This window comes from Silene latifolia, unplaced genomic scaffold (genome assembly GCF_048544455.1).
Source record: "Silene latifolia isolate original U9 population unplaced genomic scaffold, ASM4854445v1 scaffold_73, whole genome shotgun sequence".
In the NCBI taxonomy this organism is placed as follows: Eukaryota; Viridiplantae; Streptophyta; class Magnoliopsida; order Caryophyllales; family Caryophyllaceae; genus Silene; species Silene latifolia.
This window is the reverse complement of record NW_027413640.1, coordinates 466,695-484,318: the sequence shown is the minus strand read 5'-3', so window position 1 is coordinate 484,318 and position 17,624 is coordinate 466,695. Positions and strand designations below refer to the sequence as shown.

Here is a 17,624-nt window from a genome sequence, read left to right as displayed (position 1 = left end):
TATAAATAAGAATAAAACTCATGCCATAACATAACCCTTACTATGGATGGATCAGATGCAAAAACACACTAAAAACACACTAATTAAATATTTTTTTTTAAGCAGATTGAAATATGAACTAATATTATCAAAAACGCAAGAACACGATGACGGTATACAAACTCCATGATTTTCACAAAACAAACTTTAACAACTAATCAATTTTATTCACTTTAAGGACAAGACTAAATTTTCAAATGAGGAAAACAAAATCACAAAGAAGATGAGCTATAAATATTGGGTGAGATACATGCGAGACAATTAGCAAAGTACTATGGAGTATTTTTTAACGCGGCTTTTTACTACAGAGTAAATCATATTTCGTAGCATATTATATACGGAATATCAAATATCACATACAAACCAAGAACACAAAAAAATTAAGAAACTCAAACAAAGAGTTACATCAAAGTTCAAACAAAAAATAATAGTCTGACAATTTGACAAACTTCAAGCAATGACATGTACGTGTAATTTGACTCTGTGTCAACAATTTGAAATACTAGTTACGTCATTTATGTAATTAACACTACTTACCTATTATCTTCATCTCTACATAAAATTGTAATATTATTTACGGTAATGCATTATCTCTTTTAGATTGTTAGAAAAGGTGGAGCATTATATTACCGTAAATAATATTACAACAATATACAATAATATAAAAGGCATAAATAAAAGAATAATAATATAAAATAGAGTAGAGAAGAAAGATGTAGCCTGGGTCGAATCGCGCTAGGCGCTTTCCTAAGAGAGATAACGCCTCCACTGCACTGGTTACCAAATAGTGTGTTCCTCTCCCAAGATACGACAACCCGTTGGACTCCTTCGGTAGCAGCAAGAGAAGCCCCCGAACCGATGATCGCCCAATGCTCAATAATAATTATGGTTAAAAAGTAAAGTAATTATCTTGACATTATTCATAAATATATAAGTGTATATATGATAATATGTATGACCAAGAGTATCTACGATACTTTAGAAAAACTTATTTATGCATAATCAAAACCCATGCACAATGAGCTAAATAACGGTTGTTTTTATAGCCCAAAAGATGAACTCTTGCTCGTTAGAAAGACGAGTGTTAAACATCGTAAATACCATGCCATCATTCATATAGTAAATACATGTGTTTAAATAGTTGGTCTAAGCAATACCAAAACGTATGAATCATTAATACTCTCTCTTTACTCCACTTTAAACCAATTCTTAATTAGTCCATAATTCTGTAAAAAAAAACATACTGGTAACTCATAGAAAATAAAGGTGGAGTAAAAGCATTATCAAACCAAATATTAATACTTGGTCAAACACTATTAAGACTTATAATTAAAATAAATCTTAAATCATAAATTTTCCAACATATATAACATACAATTGAGAGAGCTCATATATGCTCATTGATTGGAAAAAAAAAGAGGTCTAAAATAAGTCACATGTCACATGCCCCACGTATGACATACATACAAATTACAACCCATAATGCACATGATGTCGCACACTCTCCCACTTTAAGGGGAGGGCTCCAATCCTGCCTTAGTACTCTCCCAATTCACTCACGCTTCAAAAGTGAACAAAAACACTAGGACCTATATATAGAACCACAAAGCTAAGAGAGTAACCATGGCGGAAACAATTATATGCAAAAGAGAAGGTTATATGAGCAAATGTGAGAGATGATCCGATTTTTGAATAAGTAATGGTTTCTTGCGGTACCAAAAGTATTAAGTGTATCAAAGGTTGGATGATGAGCTTAGGGAAGGAAGTTAAGGCGTGAGGTGTAAGTGGCTCGTGGTGTCCAATTAGATGGGATTACATCTCTTGCTGAAAGCGTCCTTCTAGTTGAAAGTGTTGTTAACTTCACTGAAAATGGTCCTTTCAATGGTCCCTCAATTATGCACCAATTTGCTCCCCACAAATGCTTCATTTCAATCCACTCATTTGATGTTGCCTGCCATAACATATTTAAAATTACTTATTAGTAAGTAGATTATTTTTCCAAATTCCATATGCACTATCTTTTACAGAAGTATCACTTATGAGAAATATTATATATACTATATTTCGGTGATAATAATTTTAATAATGTGATTGATAAAAATGCTGCTATGAGCTGATTTAAAGAAAATGAAATATACCAAACCTAAAATAACCTTTATTATTATAGTTTTATAGAGTGTATTTATTTACAAAAGCCAATGAAAGTTAACAAAAGTCATTATTGTAGGCACCAAAAATATGTTTTATTGTGTTTAACAAAGTCAATTATTTTTTTAGAATAAGTTGAAAAGAAAATGTAAATAAATACACCCTACAAGAAAGAGGAATAAGTAATTTTAACTTCAAAGTTGATACGTTGTCACTCTATACAAGCTGAGAAAATAATTTTAGTAATTTCAGTTTTCTAAAATGAACTATGAGTGATAATGTATGATCTGTAGCAAGTTGTTTAATATTGAAATATCTGGTTTACAGTTAAAACAGGTTAAGTATTAGAGTAAATTATCAAAAACTCCCTTTTAAAATACACTTTTTAAAACTTACTCCCTTTTAAAAAAAAGTTTAAAAATTACACCCAAAATATTGCAAAATTTTAAAATTGCTTCCTAACCTATATTTTTGCATTTTTATGACTAAAATGCCCTTCATTTTTTTATTTTTCATATGTTTATCGACCTCCATTACAACTCTACCCACCTTTCTACCACCCAAGGACTCCACGGTAAACTACCACAATCCTCCACCCAAAATCCACCATCATATTTGTTATATGAGAATAAAAACTTAGGGGCAATTTTGTCATAAAAATGTAAAAATAGGGGTTTGGGAGTAATTTTTAAATTTTTGCATTATTCTGGGTGTAATTTTTAAACTTTTTTTTAAAAGGGAGTAAATTTTAAAAAGTGTATTTTAAAAGGGAGTTATTTATCATTTACTCTAAGTATTACTCAATTGCATAGATGATGACAAAAGAATAATATTTGAAAAATAACAAATCGTGTCTTCTACCTAATAGTGTACTCCCTCAATTCAACTCCACTTTACATGTTTACTTTATCACGTTTGCCAACACGAGTTTTACGCGGTAAATATCTTTAGCTACGTATTTGCAAAAATTATAAAAGTTAGATATTTTTAATGTACTCTAAAAGACCAATAAAATAAGATCCCACATGAATATATTTTAACTTATGTATCGAGAGAAAATTGAAGTTGAATGTCCGCTTATGAATAGTGTGCAAATGAGAAACCTGCAAAGTGGAGTTGAATGGAGGGAGTAATACTTAACCTATTTTCGGTAAAAAAAAAATTGGATAACACTGTAATAAGTGAGACTAACTGATTCAAGAATAATGTCATGAATATCCAGTGGTCCCTATAACTAGGCTTGCCTATACTACTGCTTGATTGGAGTATATAGCTTGACTAAACAGTTACAGACACATTGTGTTGGAAATTTTAAAAAGGTATGGCCTTTTGCATGTTCTTCTATTCGACAGGTCAATGAAGAAAGTTCGTTACACACTTGAGTAAATAATTGACTTAATTTGTTTAAAGTGATGCCACAAACATATTGCACATTGCCACGACCAAAACTGACACCTATTAATTGGTCATGCAAAGTACAAAACTCTATAATTATGAGTTCAGCTCTGAGTCTACTGATTTGGAGGAATCACAGTATTCTTTTACCGTGATATTTGGGATTTATTTTAATTCTTTTACCAGGATTAAGAAAGATGATTGATTGCCCATGTCCTCTTTTGTTATGTGCTTTTTAGGCAACCCCGTCAATTGTGCATTGCAACTTTATTATATTTTATTTATTTATTTTGAACACAAATTCACATTATAGATGGACACTATCCGTCTATACGTATAGACGGATACCATTTTTCCTCACAAAATATCCATTTGCCATAAAGTGGGAAGCACATGGGGGTGTCCCACCTTGTTCCCCTACCCATTTTATTAGAGGTTTTTACCCGTCTGTTCGCCTCACCCGTCTATACCAAGACCTATTGTATTTTGAAAGTGCATCACTTTGTTTATTTACCTGAATTGAATATTTCTTTTGTTTTACGTATTCGTCGTTTGTGGTTGTTAAAAATTTTGTGTCGGAATAAACAAAATAGTAAATATAAGCATTTAATTTGACTGATATGAAAAAAGTACTCGTATTAGTTATTGGCAATTAAGGGTGATAATTATATTTTCGACATTAAATAAAAGTGCGTAATTATGACAACATCCTGCTATTCCTTCTCGGACAGTCGGGCGGGAGCTTCTAAGACTATATTAATGATTTTATATGCTTCCTCTGTCTCAGTCAATAGTCTATATTTGTTTTATTTCCCCTTACAAAATAAAGTTAATGTAAACTATTCACTAAAAGAGAGTGAGTATGTTGTAAAATGTAGGTGTCGAATGAAGGAATGGAAGAAATAATAAGAAAGAAAGGAAATGAAGGATAGAATGAATACCTGTTTAATTTGCATGGAGCCAACATCACCATCACCATCCTCATACTCAACCATAAGGGAAAGCCAGTAATCAGTAGACCCTTCATTTACCCGGAAAGCTACCTTCTTCCCTGGATATTTACATGCCGTCCTACATTTTTCATGCAAATTAATGTATATGTCAGTAGATACTATAGTAGATTTTCACATAACGGTCAACTTTTGTCTTACTCTTAAATCTCTCCGTGTTTTGACACTTTCGTATAATAAAAACAGGAAAGTAAAAATCATAAGTTAAAAAACAAACAAATTAAGTAATGCAGTTAAGTGAAACAGAGACAGTACATAGTTACACAGTCAAAATCAATGTCAGTAATCGCGAAAGCAGGACCCACAAAAACTAACAATTTAAAACAGTGCACACTACTTCCAAAAAGCAAACTTAATTCATACTCCCTCCATTCAACTTCACTTTACATGTTTGTTTTATCACGTTTGCCAATACGACTTTTACGCGTTAAATATCTTTAGCTACGTATTTGCAAAAATTATAAAAGTTAGATATTTATAATGTACTCTTAAAGACGAATTAAATAAGATCCCGCATGAATATATTTTAACTTATGTATCGAGAGAAAATTTAAGTTGAATGTCCGCTTGTGAATAGTGTGCAAAAGAGAAACATGCAAAATGGAGTTGAATGGAGGGAGTATTTAAGACGGAGTGTCAAAAAGCTTAAAATAGCCGTTGATTTAAATTATACTCCTTTTGTGTTGGTCATTTATTGTCCTTTTTTATATTAGGGTTTTTCAGTGAGTTGTTGTCCTTTTTATTTTAATAAGAATTTGATGAACAATTTGATCATTCACTCTCAATTTCTTCCACTTGTCATTTGTTAATTGACCAATTTCTCTTTCCTTGGTCTTTGTGCCAAAACCAAACAACAACAATTGATCGGGACGGGGAGATTATTATAGATTGGTACATGTAGAAATTTTAATATTATAGCCTAAATAAACTATACCACCTACGAATATTGTACTTCCCTTTATTTTTTATCTTCTCATTTAATTTTTAAAGGTAAAAAATTCCGAACTTTGAAAGTAAATATGTTGAAGAATAAAAATCATAAATTTATAAATATAAAATATTTACGCTCATTATCAAAATATCTTTTTCAAAATTATAACGTTTAGATGTTGGAAAATATGGTTAGAATTCCGTCTTACAGACCGCAATAAAATAAATTGGAAGAGAAAAAAATAGAGAAAGTAATTATTACTCCCTAATATTATTTCAGTACTTCATACCTGTATTAATCATATTCATTCATATGATTTCTTTTCGACATATAAAAGTGAAAATTACATGCTACGTATGTTCTAATTATAGGCAGTTTACACCGTTAATTATGTTTATGCTACTTTAAGCATTTAACAAACCATAATTTCACCAAATAAACGACATAAACTAACTTTACAACTAACCATAATTATAAGAATGTTACTATCTAATACTACTCTGATTCGCAAAAAAAGAAATGTAACTCACTTCTTGTATTTGATGTTAAGAATCCCGCGGTTCCGAAGGTGTCCTCCCTCGCCTGCAACTGCCATGCGGCCGAAGGCAGCTCCGCTAAGGTCAAAATGGGCACTTGTACGAGAGCAGCCAGGACATTCGTCCGTTATAATAACTGTAACGGCTCTCTTAGAACATATTGTCTTGTCCAGACACCTGACTTTATAGCATGCCCCACACCCTTCACCACTCTTAAATAGGATGGGGCTTACCGCCCCGACCCGAGCCTTAAACGGTTTCACATCCACTAAACTTCCGTATCCGCATGCCCCACCTGCATTTATATTATATGAAACATTATACTCCCTCCCAGTCACTATAATGTTCCCTCTTTCCCGAAACGGATTATTCAACTAATGTTCCCCTTTCTATTTTTAGAAACTTTTACTCTTATTTTATTCATTCCTCTCTCCTATCACCAAACCCCACACAACTCTTTTACTCCTATTTTATTACTTTCCTTTATTTTTTGGCCCCACAATTCTTTATTTAACTACTAATAATTCATCCCTCCCTCCTATCACCAACCCCACACAACTCTTTTACTCCTATTTTAATACTTTTCCTTAAGTATTGTGCCCATATCAAATGGGAACAATATAGTGACTGGGAGGGAGTATACGGGAATACCTGAAATTCGACTGGAAGGCCTCGGATAAATTTACACAATAATAAATAAAATACGAAATTATGTGCTAAATTCTCATATGACATTATGACATGATTTCGGGTTATGATTACTCTTAAGACTACAGTAAATTCGAACCATACGAATGAGATTAATATTTGTGGGTTAGTAGGGGATCTGCATTATTGTTGAATTGGACTCTCGAGACAGTCTCAAACCGAAGCAATTGACATTGTTTTTAATATAACAATTGGTATATGAGTAAATATGGTTCATTTTTTTATAATTATGGGAGATATTTGGAATGAGGGATAAACTTACCACTACTACCGTCGCCATTAGGATCACCATACCAGGTAGCGAAAGCGGATTTCCAACGACCCTTGGAAGCACGGTGCACCAAAGGCTGTGCAGAAACAACTCCAACTCCAAAAACCAACAATGCCCCTAGTAAATACAAGCCCATGTTCTTCCCAAATAGCCACACTGGGGGTAAACTGGTCATTTAACTAGTGTTATTGGTGCACTAAAGAGAAAATAAATATTAGAATTGAAGAAAGGAGTAAAAGAAGAAAAAAAGGTAGAGAAAGAGAGCTACCGACACTTGCTCTTTCTCTCTAATAAACAAAACAAGTGTTAGTTTGTTCTGTTTTAAGACCGGTACAATGCTAATATTTCTGCGCTTCTTTTATAATGCCCCAAAAGCCATGAGGGTGTCACGATCACGTTGTGTTTATAAATTTACGGTTAGTCTCGCTTAAAATAGTATTATCGGTTTTAATTTTAAGACACGTCAAATATTATTTCACATGGGTATATATGACAATTTTTTTACCTTTTTCAATTTTTACTTTTGTCCTACTCACCCACATAAATTTATTTTATTCGTTTTAAATTTCAGACGGATTGCCCATCTTAAATAAATTTGTGATAAATTTATATGGACTCATTAGTTCTTTTTTAGATATATATAAAAAAAGGAAAACTATATGGAATACGGAGTATTAACTTAATAGGGACCGAAACAAAACTAAAATTAAATTGAAAAATCATTAATTAAGTAAAAATCAAAACAAAATTCGAAAGACAATAATCCTGACTAATACCTACTAGTTCAAAATCACAAACTGGTAGGCAATACTTTAACGAGTCATATGAAATTACTTTGCCTGAGTCAATTATTCATTATATTTTTCTTAGTTGAACATCTTCAATCTATATATATACATAAAAGAAATTTTTTCGAGCGATTTGAGAGCGTCCACATCATCAAAAATTAATTTAGGAAAGTATCATAAATAATTATTTTTGATGTAAAAATAAAGTGGAAAATTTTTTAATTATTATAATATATATATTTCCTAAATTATTTTCAAGTGATATTTCCAATTTTTATATAAAACTTTTACATTTCACTTGACAAAAAAATATCATTAAAAAAATTATTAAAATAATATAATTAGCTTCGTGGTAAAAAAATGCTATCATTAGAGTATAGATTTCATATTATTTGCACATATTAAAACTTCTTATTATGTAAAATTGTGTAATTTTTAGTATGTTTTATCCCACATTGGAAAATAACGTAGGTATGGTGAATATACAACATATAAATAATAAAATTGTCCCACATCGAAAGATTATTATAAGGCGATCTGATCCTATGATTATAAATAGGAGGCATATTTGGAACTTATGTATCCACCCAAAAAATTTTGAGTCTCATAAATATTTTTTTAAAGAGCTCTTAAGATTTTCTATCATTATCTACGATATGATATAAAAAATAAAGTGGAAATCGTTGGGAACTACCCGGGAAAGAGTTAAGAACATGAACAAGAAAATCAAAAAATACAAAACTAAAGGTTTTACTAATGGTAGTCTCCTGACACAGTACAAAACTAAAGATTTTACTAATGGTTGTCTTCTGAATGCAGTAATAGAGCGTTAATGAGTCGTTATATGTACGATGTAGAGATCCCTATCTAATGATCGAGACTAATGGTTTTACCTTCAAAGAAAAATAATATGTATACAATAGTCGTTTTTTTAAGAAGAGACATGTACTTCTTGGTATATTATATCTTCACATTGAAAAATAATGTATCTCACATCGAAAGAATAGTATACGGTAGGGTGATTCTATAAATATAAATAGGATGCATCTTTGAAACTTAGGTATTAATCCAAAATTTTTTTGATATAAAAGATATGTACCTTTTAATATGTTATATGTCCCACATTGAAAAATAATATAGGTGTGATGAATATATTATGTATAAATAATAGAACTGTCCCATATATATACAGTTTCTATATTATATTAAAGTGATGTTTATAATTTTGATATAAAAATTTTATATTTTATTTGACAAAAATGTAGATTGTGACAAAAAAATGCTATCATTAGAGTGTAGATTGTATTGTATTTTCTCATCATTATTAAATCGGGTTGATGTGAAAGTAGGTGCGAAAAAAAATGGTGTGCTTAATATGTTATTTATCCTACATTGAAAAGTAATGTAAGTGTGGTGAATATACTATGTATAAATATTAGAATTGTCCCACATCGGAAGATTATCATAAGGCAGGAGTAATGGTAACAAAAGAAAGGCGTCACAAGTCATAGGAGTAATGACGTTATGACGGATGTTGGCAAATGGTATTCTGGGAAAGAAAAAGGTGAACACAGGGGTGCCATTTGTAGAAACTTAAAATTAGGGGTACCATGTGTAATCTATCAAAGTTCAAGGTTACCATGAGAAATTTTCAATATTATAATGATATAGTTAATTAAATTTTCATTTAAAGGAGAGAGATATCCGTATCAATAAAACAATAAAGGAAGTATTATTTTTTAATTGTTATTTTATTGTCACGCCATCAAACTTAACGTCCATTTAACAGCCTTTACATTAGGGGGTACCATGGGCAAAAAAATGGAACCTCAAGAGTACCATAGGCAGATTCTTAAAAGTAGGGATAACATGGAAAATCTGACAAAATTAAGGGGTACCACGAAAAATTTCCGTATCTCGATTATGATAAAAAAAAATTGGAGAAAGACAACATACAAATATTAATAGAGAGTAGTCGATCATATTATTAAATTTAAATATAACTATTAGATATAATGAGTAGCAATTGTCCGTATTCGTTATTCGGGATCTGGTTGGGTGTCAAACTAAGTGCAAAAAAGATGGTGTAATTCTGAGTATGTTATTTGTCCCACATTGAAAAACAATGCAGGTTTGATGAATATATACTACGTATAAATAGTAGAATTGTCCCACATCAGAAAAATAATTCAAGTTTGGTGAATATATTACTTATAAATAGTAGAATTGTCCCACATCGAAAGACTAGTATAAGATGAGGTGATTATATGATTATAAATAAGAGTTAACCCATGTATATATTAATCTTTTTTTTTGAAAGAGATATTTTAATAATATGTAAACAAATCATTAGACATAGAATGTAAACATTAAACCTTTATAACGTTTTTTTTTTTTTGCATTATAAATAAGCTAATTACCCCGTTGCAACGCACGGACATTCAAACTAGTTTAGTACTAGTTTTAAATCCGTGCAAAAAATACACGGGTCGTAATAATAAACGTTACTATTGCATACAGGAACATATATAGAATCGTATAAGTGAGCGTGATTGAAATTTTCAATATTGTGACAAATATGATAGTTGATATACTAATAATTTAAAACATATATTTCAAAATATAATACACATTTAATTGTTATGTCGTAATGTCATGAAATTTTAGTAGATTTATATATTAGACGAAATAATAAACATATATGGATTAGATAAATCTCATAATATAAATTGGGATACATTATCAATTTTTCATGAACGGGCCGATCTGACATTGGTTTCATGCTCCGAAAAAACAATGGAACACTCGCCCCGTAACATAATACAGTATAATTTAAAACCATACCCATTTACCCCCACTACTACAGATACAGGCTATAACAACGGTTAAAAACCGTTGTTATATAAAAAAGCGGACGTTGTTAAAGCGTCCGTTGTAAAAGGCTTTAACAACGGTTGGTTTTCTTAAGGAACCCGTTGTTAAAACTATTAACAACGGTTTTAAGTATAAAAACCCGTTGTGGAAAGTGTGACTCAATTTTGGGGGGAAAGTTATAACAACGGGTTGTAATATACAAAACCGTTGTTATAACTAAAGACAACGGGTTGTTTCTCAATAACCGTTGTTGTTTGTTTTTAAAAAATAAAAAAAAAAATTAAACTAAATATTACTAGATGCATGCATAATTACGGCCCGTTATAATTTCGATGCATGCATTATTACTGCCATCCCTGTGCATATGAATGGACAATATGGAATGAGAAGGGTTATAATAAGATTTGAAGCAGCAGAGAGAGATATGATGATGATTATGGCACAACTTCCTAACATATATTAATTAAAAAACAACTCAAACCACACATTACTTAGTATAAATACATGCATTATCTCAACTACCATTCCATTATCTCACTATCTCCAAACCCTAACTGCTAAAACAAATTCCAAACCCTAATTAATCTTTCAAACAAACTCCAAACTTCATCAACAAAATGAATGATATCATCCTTAAGACTCTTACTGTGATCGAGAACAACAACAGTTTCATCCGCCGGTTGCTCCACATTGAGGACAGTTTCAGGAGCTACCTTGTGGATGCTCGATCCGTACTCAAGGACGCCAAAAAAGATGGCTTGACAGAGCAGCAGTTGTTGCAGCTATATGACGATATAGAAACTGCTGAACGGAACCTCCAAATAGCTAAGGAGGAGAGGGCGGATATCATAGAAGAGAATAAGACTCTCTATGAAAATATAAGAATTGCATTTTTATCAATGTAATTTTTTTTTAAATTTATGTATATATATATATATATATATATATATATATATATATATATATATATATATATATATATATATTAATTAAGTTTATCATGCATTCCTCTCTATCATCTTGCTTCTTCTTTGTTTTATTTTATTTAATTTGTTTTACTAGCTAATTAAGCGAATAATACTTAGAGAAATAACATAATGATCGATAAAAACACATACATGCAAATGAAATAATTAGAAAAAGAAAATAATGACGATGAAAGACGATGAAACCAACAGTGACGGCGAGATTTACCTGATAATTAGAGAAAGTAAGAGACGATGAAATTAACAGTGACGGCGAGATGATAAAGCGACGATGAGAAAGAGAGAAAGAGACGATGAGAAAGTGTGTGTTTTGTGTTTGTGTTTGTGTTTGTATTTGTCTGTGTTTGTGTTTGTGTTTATGTTTGTGTTTGTGTTTGTGTTTGTGTTTGTATTTGTGTTTGTGTTAAGGTTTGTGTTTTGTGGCTGTAGTTGATCTGTGTTTGTGTGGTTTATAGTATGGAAAGTATTAACAACGGTAGTTAAACAAAAACCGTTGTTAAAACGTTTTAACAACGGTTGTAAAACAAAAACCGTTGTTAAATAAATTTTAACAACGGGTTTCAAAAATAACCGTTGTAATTACTTTTCACTAACTTTGCGCCAAATTATTAACAACGGTTGTGCATGTTTGACCCGTTGTTAAAACTTATAACAACGGTTATATAACCATACCCGTTGTAATTAATTTTAGTAAAATTCGCGCCATACATTCTACAACGTCTATTGTGATTTTCGTGAATAAGCGTTGTTAAAGGGGCGTTGTAGTTGCCTGGATTTGTAGTAGTGCCCATATGAATTATTCCACAGCAAACTCTATCTCATCCCTCTCCATATTATTATTAGATGTACACTTACTCCTCTCGTAATTTATAAACGATTTTATCGTCATAATAAACGGTGTTTTATTTACAAAAATAAAAATAAAGAAATGACTAAAATAGGTAAAAATTGAATTTTTACTTGGTGAAAATGAAAATGTGTTAACCTAGACTTGACTTTTAAAGTCGCTAACTCGGTCAACGATTTATTAGATCAGGAAATCTTATTAATCCTTAACATATATTATAGACCAAAAAACTTAAATAAAAATTGCAACCCAAGATAAAATTAAACAATACAATCTCATTATCTACTCCGTATTTCCCAGCCACCCCAAAACAAACCCTAAGTTCATACGGAGTATTTACTAATGCATACCGTCTACCTCGTCCGCATCCCACTCTCATTCATTCCCCTCTCTTAAAAAACTCCAAATTAAACCCACGTATTTAGTGCCAATCATACCCTCACTCATCTTCCTCAAATATGGGTTTTCATCATCTACCTTCATCCAATCGTCCTCTCATTTTTTTATTAAACCCAATTTATTGTATATTTAAGAGATTTCCGGTCAATATTGAAGATATTTGGGTTAAATATTGTAAAAAGATTCATGTAAGTAATAACTATAAATGTTTTTAAAATCAATTTTCAAAGCAATCATTCATTTGTATGTCATTTAAAATTGTTAGATTTGCAGATAATTATGATCGTGATATTGTTATTTTCTTAAATAAATATACTATTTTATAAAAAAAATAATTTTACAGGATGACTTTTTTCAATTTATACTCCCTCCCATCCAGACCAAAGGTTACATTGACTTTTTGCCATTCATGGTCGTAGACAATCTTTGATATTATTCTTAATCTATAAGAGAAAATATAGTTATGTGAGATCTTGTTTGTTTTATCGTCATGAATGCTATAAGAATATCGTATTTATTTGACTCCTTATATTATTTTTCGATTGTTATACATTTATGATTAATTTCTTTTTGTCCAACTATTTGTTTCGATTTTTTTATTATGTTCAAATCGTTATTAAAGCCCAAATTTTTTAATTTTTTTTTTAAATTTCTAGGTTTGTAGTGAATTTCATAGATCTAAAACTCTTTTTATTTTTTTTAGTTATGTTCATATTGTAATTTAGTATTATTTTTTTATATTTAATATTTATATATAATGATACTTTCAAAGTATTATATATAAATCCGAGAAATATTAATTTTTAAGAATTTAAATATATATGATTTCAATTTTTATGAAAGACGTTTTTCTTGAAATTTTATGCTAATTTTGTTATAGTTTATATATATATATATTTTTTTTTTTGTAATTTTTTTTGGTTTGAGATAATATATTTGTAGTATTTGATTTTTTTTTAAATTTAATCTTGTATTAAAGAGCTCATAATTGAATTTTCATGGAAAGGTATTTTGAAATTATAATCTAATTTTGTTGGAGTTTAAAAGAGAGGAGGGAAATTGCTTATGAATAATTAGTGATAGAATAATAAGGTAGGAGAGAGGGTAATTAATTCACTCAATGATCACGGGGACCCTACATCACCCAAAAAACGAAAAGGCTACATGTACACGGGGTGTACAAGGCCATTGGTACACAGGCCTGTAGTAGCATGACACGTGGAAAGGTATGGGCTCCATATAGAATCTTTTTCAATTGTAATTTTTGATACTAAAAATTGAAATATTTTGAATTTCAAATTCAAATTTAAGAAGTTGAATGGTCATTCATTTCTTTAATAGTTTTCTCATTATTTTGCAAATACCTTTTTTTTATTATATTTTTATATCTAAATTTGTAATTTATGTAATATTTCTTTTGCTATTTTTTTTTACAAAGCAATTTTCTCTCATATCCGCCACCATCAGCCGGCCACCGACGTCCCCCGCCATCCCTCCAACACGCGCGTCACTCACCGCCCCAACCCTTGCGCCGCTACACGCCATCACTGCCATTACCACCAGCCGCTACCACCAACACTACCGGATTTTCTTAAACCAAATAAAAACACGTCAATCATCATTTCTATAATTTCATATCTTGGTGTGGTGTTGTTCGTCATTTTGAGTTGTGTTTTATTTTGTTATTATTTGATTGAATTGAGTATTTTGTAATGTTTAAGGTGATGATTTGAAAGTAAGTGGAGTTTAGAGGAGTGAGTTTTTAGCAAGACGTCAATGGTATTCAACTTCTTCTTATCCTTCTTCATTCCCTCTTATGATAAGTAACCAATTAATTTAATTAAGTTTTATAAAAACCCTCATATCATCAGCCCTCAAAAGGCCTAATCTTTCTCCTAATTTACTCAAAAGATCCCATTTTTTTTTCTTCTTTCCTGGGTTTTCCTTATAATTGTGAAACAATCAAACCCTTTTCACCAATTTAATCTCCATTCAAATCTCAATGATAAAGTTTCAATCTTTGTTTTTTCAATATCGTAGATCTACTTGTAAGAAATGGAAATATAAGTTGTAAATTTACTGGTTTACAGCAGTTCGGTCCTTGCGAGTTGGAAATATAAGTTGTCGGAGGTGTTGGGGTTCTTGTGGTGATCGTGGTGATGTTTGTGTAGAAGTTTTGTGGTGATATTGTGGTGGTTCACAGCAGTTCGGTCCTTGCGAGTATGGCACGGTGGTACTGGGGTGATGCCAGTGGTTGTGGGATTGGTGAGGGAAAAGGCAAGAGAAAAAAATGATGGTACTACTGGTTTCATTGGACACTGGTAGTTTGGACGTCAACCGGTGGTTTGCAATGGTGCGTAACACGGTGGTGCAGCTGTCCATATTGTTCAATGAAATTGTTACTGATTGATAATAAGTACGGAATATTATTTAATTAATACGTACGTATTAATTTGTTTTTGAATAATTTTATTATGATTAACGATTAATAACTTGATATTATCAAATTAATTATAATGAACTTAATTGAGTAATAATTTGATTAAAATTAGATTAATTCAAGTTAAAATGAAACGTAGCATATCTTAAGTTCACGTAATTAAGATAATCTTAACTTAGTTAGACATAACTTAAGTCGACGATAATGTGAAATAATACTAACTTACTTACATGACTATCGACGATAACATGAGTGAATAAAATATTATCAATATAATAAGAGAAAAGAACATCCGACTAGAATAAATAACAAAATAAAATAAAATGGGTGAATAGGAGGGATTACAATTTTATAGATATGATATAACGACAAAATGTAATGATAATACAAACGAGCATGTAGCAAATAATACTAATAAGTGATTTGCTAAAGTTATATAAGTGTTTCGGATAACGGTCGTCGTACTATTTACGAGTTAAAGTTAATATGAGTTTTATCAATACGTGTTCGAGACATAATACCATTACTTTGTCTAAAAATAATGTTATATACTCCGTATTATAAAATAATGAGTTTCAACAATAACTTATACGCATTCGAGACATAATACAATTACTTAGTTATACTTTAATTAAACTTAGCCTAGTCAGACTTAACATAACTATGGTCGTAAATGATCTGATCGAGGCGGCTCTTTGATTCAATTTGAATCGGCTAGGTCAAAGCTCGACTGAGTAGTCTGGTCAAACCGAGATCGTTGATTAAACTCACTTTTAAAAAGTTAATTTGAATAAAATTACCTTAATTAATGTTAAATAAAAATAAATTAACTTAGCTTAACTATAGTTAGTTTAACTAAACTGAATTAAACTAAGAGCAACTACATCAGTCCTAAAATAAACCAAACATAGAAAGTTAGAAATGGAATTAGTGATTTGAGTGCAGCGTAGTTGCTCTTAGTAGTAACTACAATTTAGTTAACTAAAGTTAATAACTTAACATCATTATTCAAATATAATCAAAGTTAATAACTAAATTTAAAGTAATTATATTTGAATGACCTAAACTTCGTTAAGTCTAAATAAACATAATTTAGATATAATAAGTGATTCAATAAAGTTCATTATTCAAATATAAAGTTACCCTCATATCAACTATTTAATTACAAGTTAAAGTTGATATGAGTTTCAATAATACGCATCCGAAACGTAATATCGTTATTTTGTCTAAAACTAATATTATATACTCCGTATTATACAATAACTTATTTTAATAGTAAATATATTAAATAAAGTCTTCACTCCTGACGAGTCTGTCGCAGTTGCACTAAAACCAATCCTAAAATAAACCAAACCTAAAAATATTAAAACCTTAAAAACTCCCAATCCTAAAATAAACAAAACATAGAAACACTAGAACAAACCCTAAAAACAACCAACCCTAAAATAAACAAAACCTAAAAACACCCAACCCTAAAATAAACCAAACATAAAAACACTAAAACAAACCCTAAAAACAACCGACCCTAAAATAAGCCAAACCTAAAAATACTAAAACAAACCCTAAAAACAACCAACCCTAAAATAAACCAAACCTAAAAATACTAAAACCCTAAAAACACCCAACCTTAAAATAAATCAAACATAAAAACACTAAAACCCTAAAAATTAATTTGGAGGTAAAATGTGAAAAAAGTAAATAAAAATGTTTTTTTTTTTGTAAATAAAAATGTTATAGTATATGATATGAGAGTATATAAATTATTGAATAAAATATGGATTAATAATATTATTATGACATGAAAAAAATTATAGATTTTAATAAAAATTCCTCCAACTTTCCCTCCTAATCCAAAATTTTCCCTCCAATATAACAAAATTTTCCCTCCAATTTTCCCTCCAAACACATGGCGGGCTACTAACGGGCAAAATGTGGATATATGGATTGCTGAAATGGCGGATTCCTATTGGAGGAGAGGCGGTGGCGCGGATTAATGACGTGGCAGACACTGTGCAATGATACAATTTTTATGTACATAATACGAGAGACGAATTTATGATACTAATATAATCAATGTGATAAGGAGCAATGATGTGTATGATACTAATTAAACAAGAGTACTCATACATTAATATAAGTGTATGGTTTAAGTTAATATAACTTACATCTTATATAAATTATTACATATCCTCTTAAGTTAGAGTTGTAAGTACAAAGAAACAACAACCTCACAAAATTAGAACACACATAAA

The 17,624-nt window shown here is 30.4% G+C and overlaps 1 protein-coding gene across 1 annotated transcript; it reads right to left on the bottom strand.

Annotated features, from left to right (window-relative positions):
• Window positions 1–1,306: 1,306 nt before the first annotated feature.
• LOC141640156 (expansin-B3-like) lies at window positions 1,307–7,390 on the bottom strand. The gene is made up of 4 exons (XM_074449043.1): window positions 7,030–7,390; window positions 6,054–6,354; window positions 4,524–4,653; window positions 1,307–1,990 (listed from the first exon to the last, which is right to left on the bottom strand). The coding sequence occupies exons 1-4, from the start codon at window positions 7,211–7,213 to the stop codon at window positions 1,793–1,795; spliced, it is 813 nt and encodes a 270-aa protein (XP_074305144.1). The 5' UTR covers window positions 7,214–7,390; the 3' UTR covers window positions 1,307–1,792.
• Window positions 7,391–17,624: the final 10,234 nt, after the last annotated feature.

Coding starts and splice junctions, on each gene's coding strand:
- LOC141640156 (XM_074449043.1), bottom strand. CDS start 7,213: ATGACCAGTTTACCCCCAGTGTGGCTATTTGGGAAGAACATGGGCTTG. Junction 6,355..7,029: donor TAATGGCGACGGTAGTAGTG/GTAAGTTTATCC, acceptor ATATAAATGCAG/GTGGGGCATGCGGATACGGA. Junction 4,654..6,053: donor CTTAACATCAAATACAAGAA/GTGAGTTACATT, acceptor TGAAAAATGTAG/GACGGCATGTAAATATCCAG.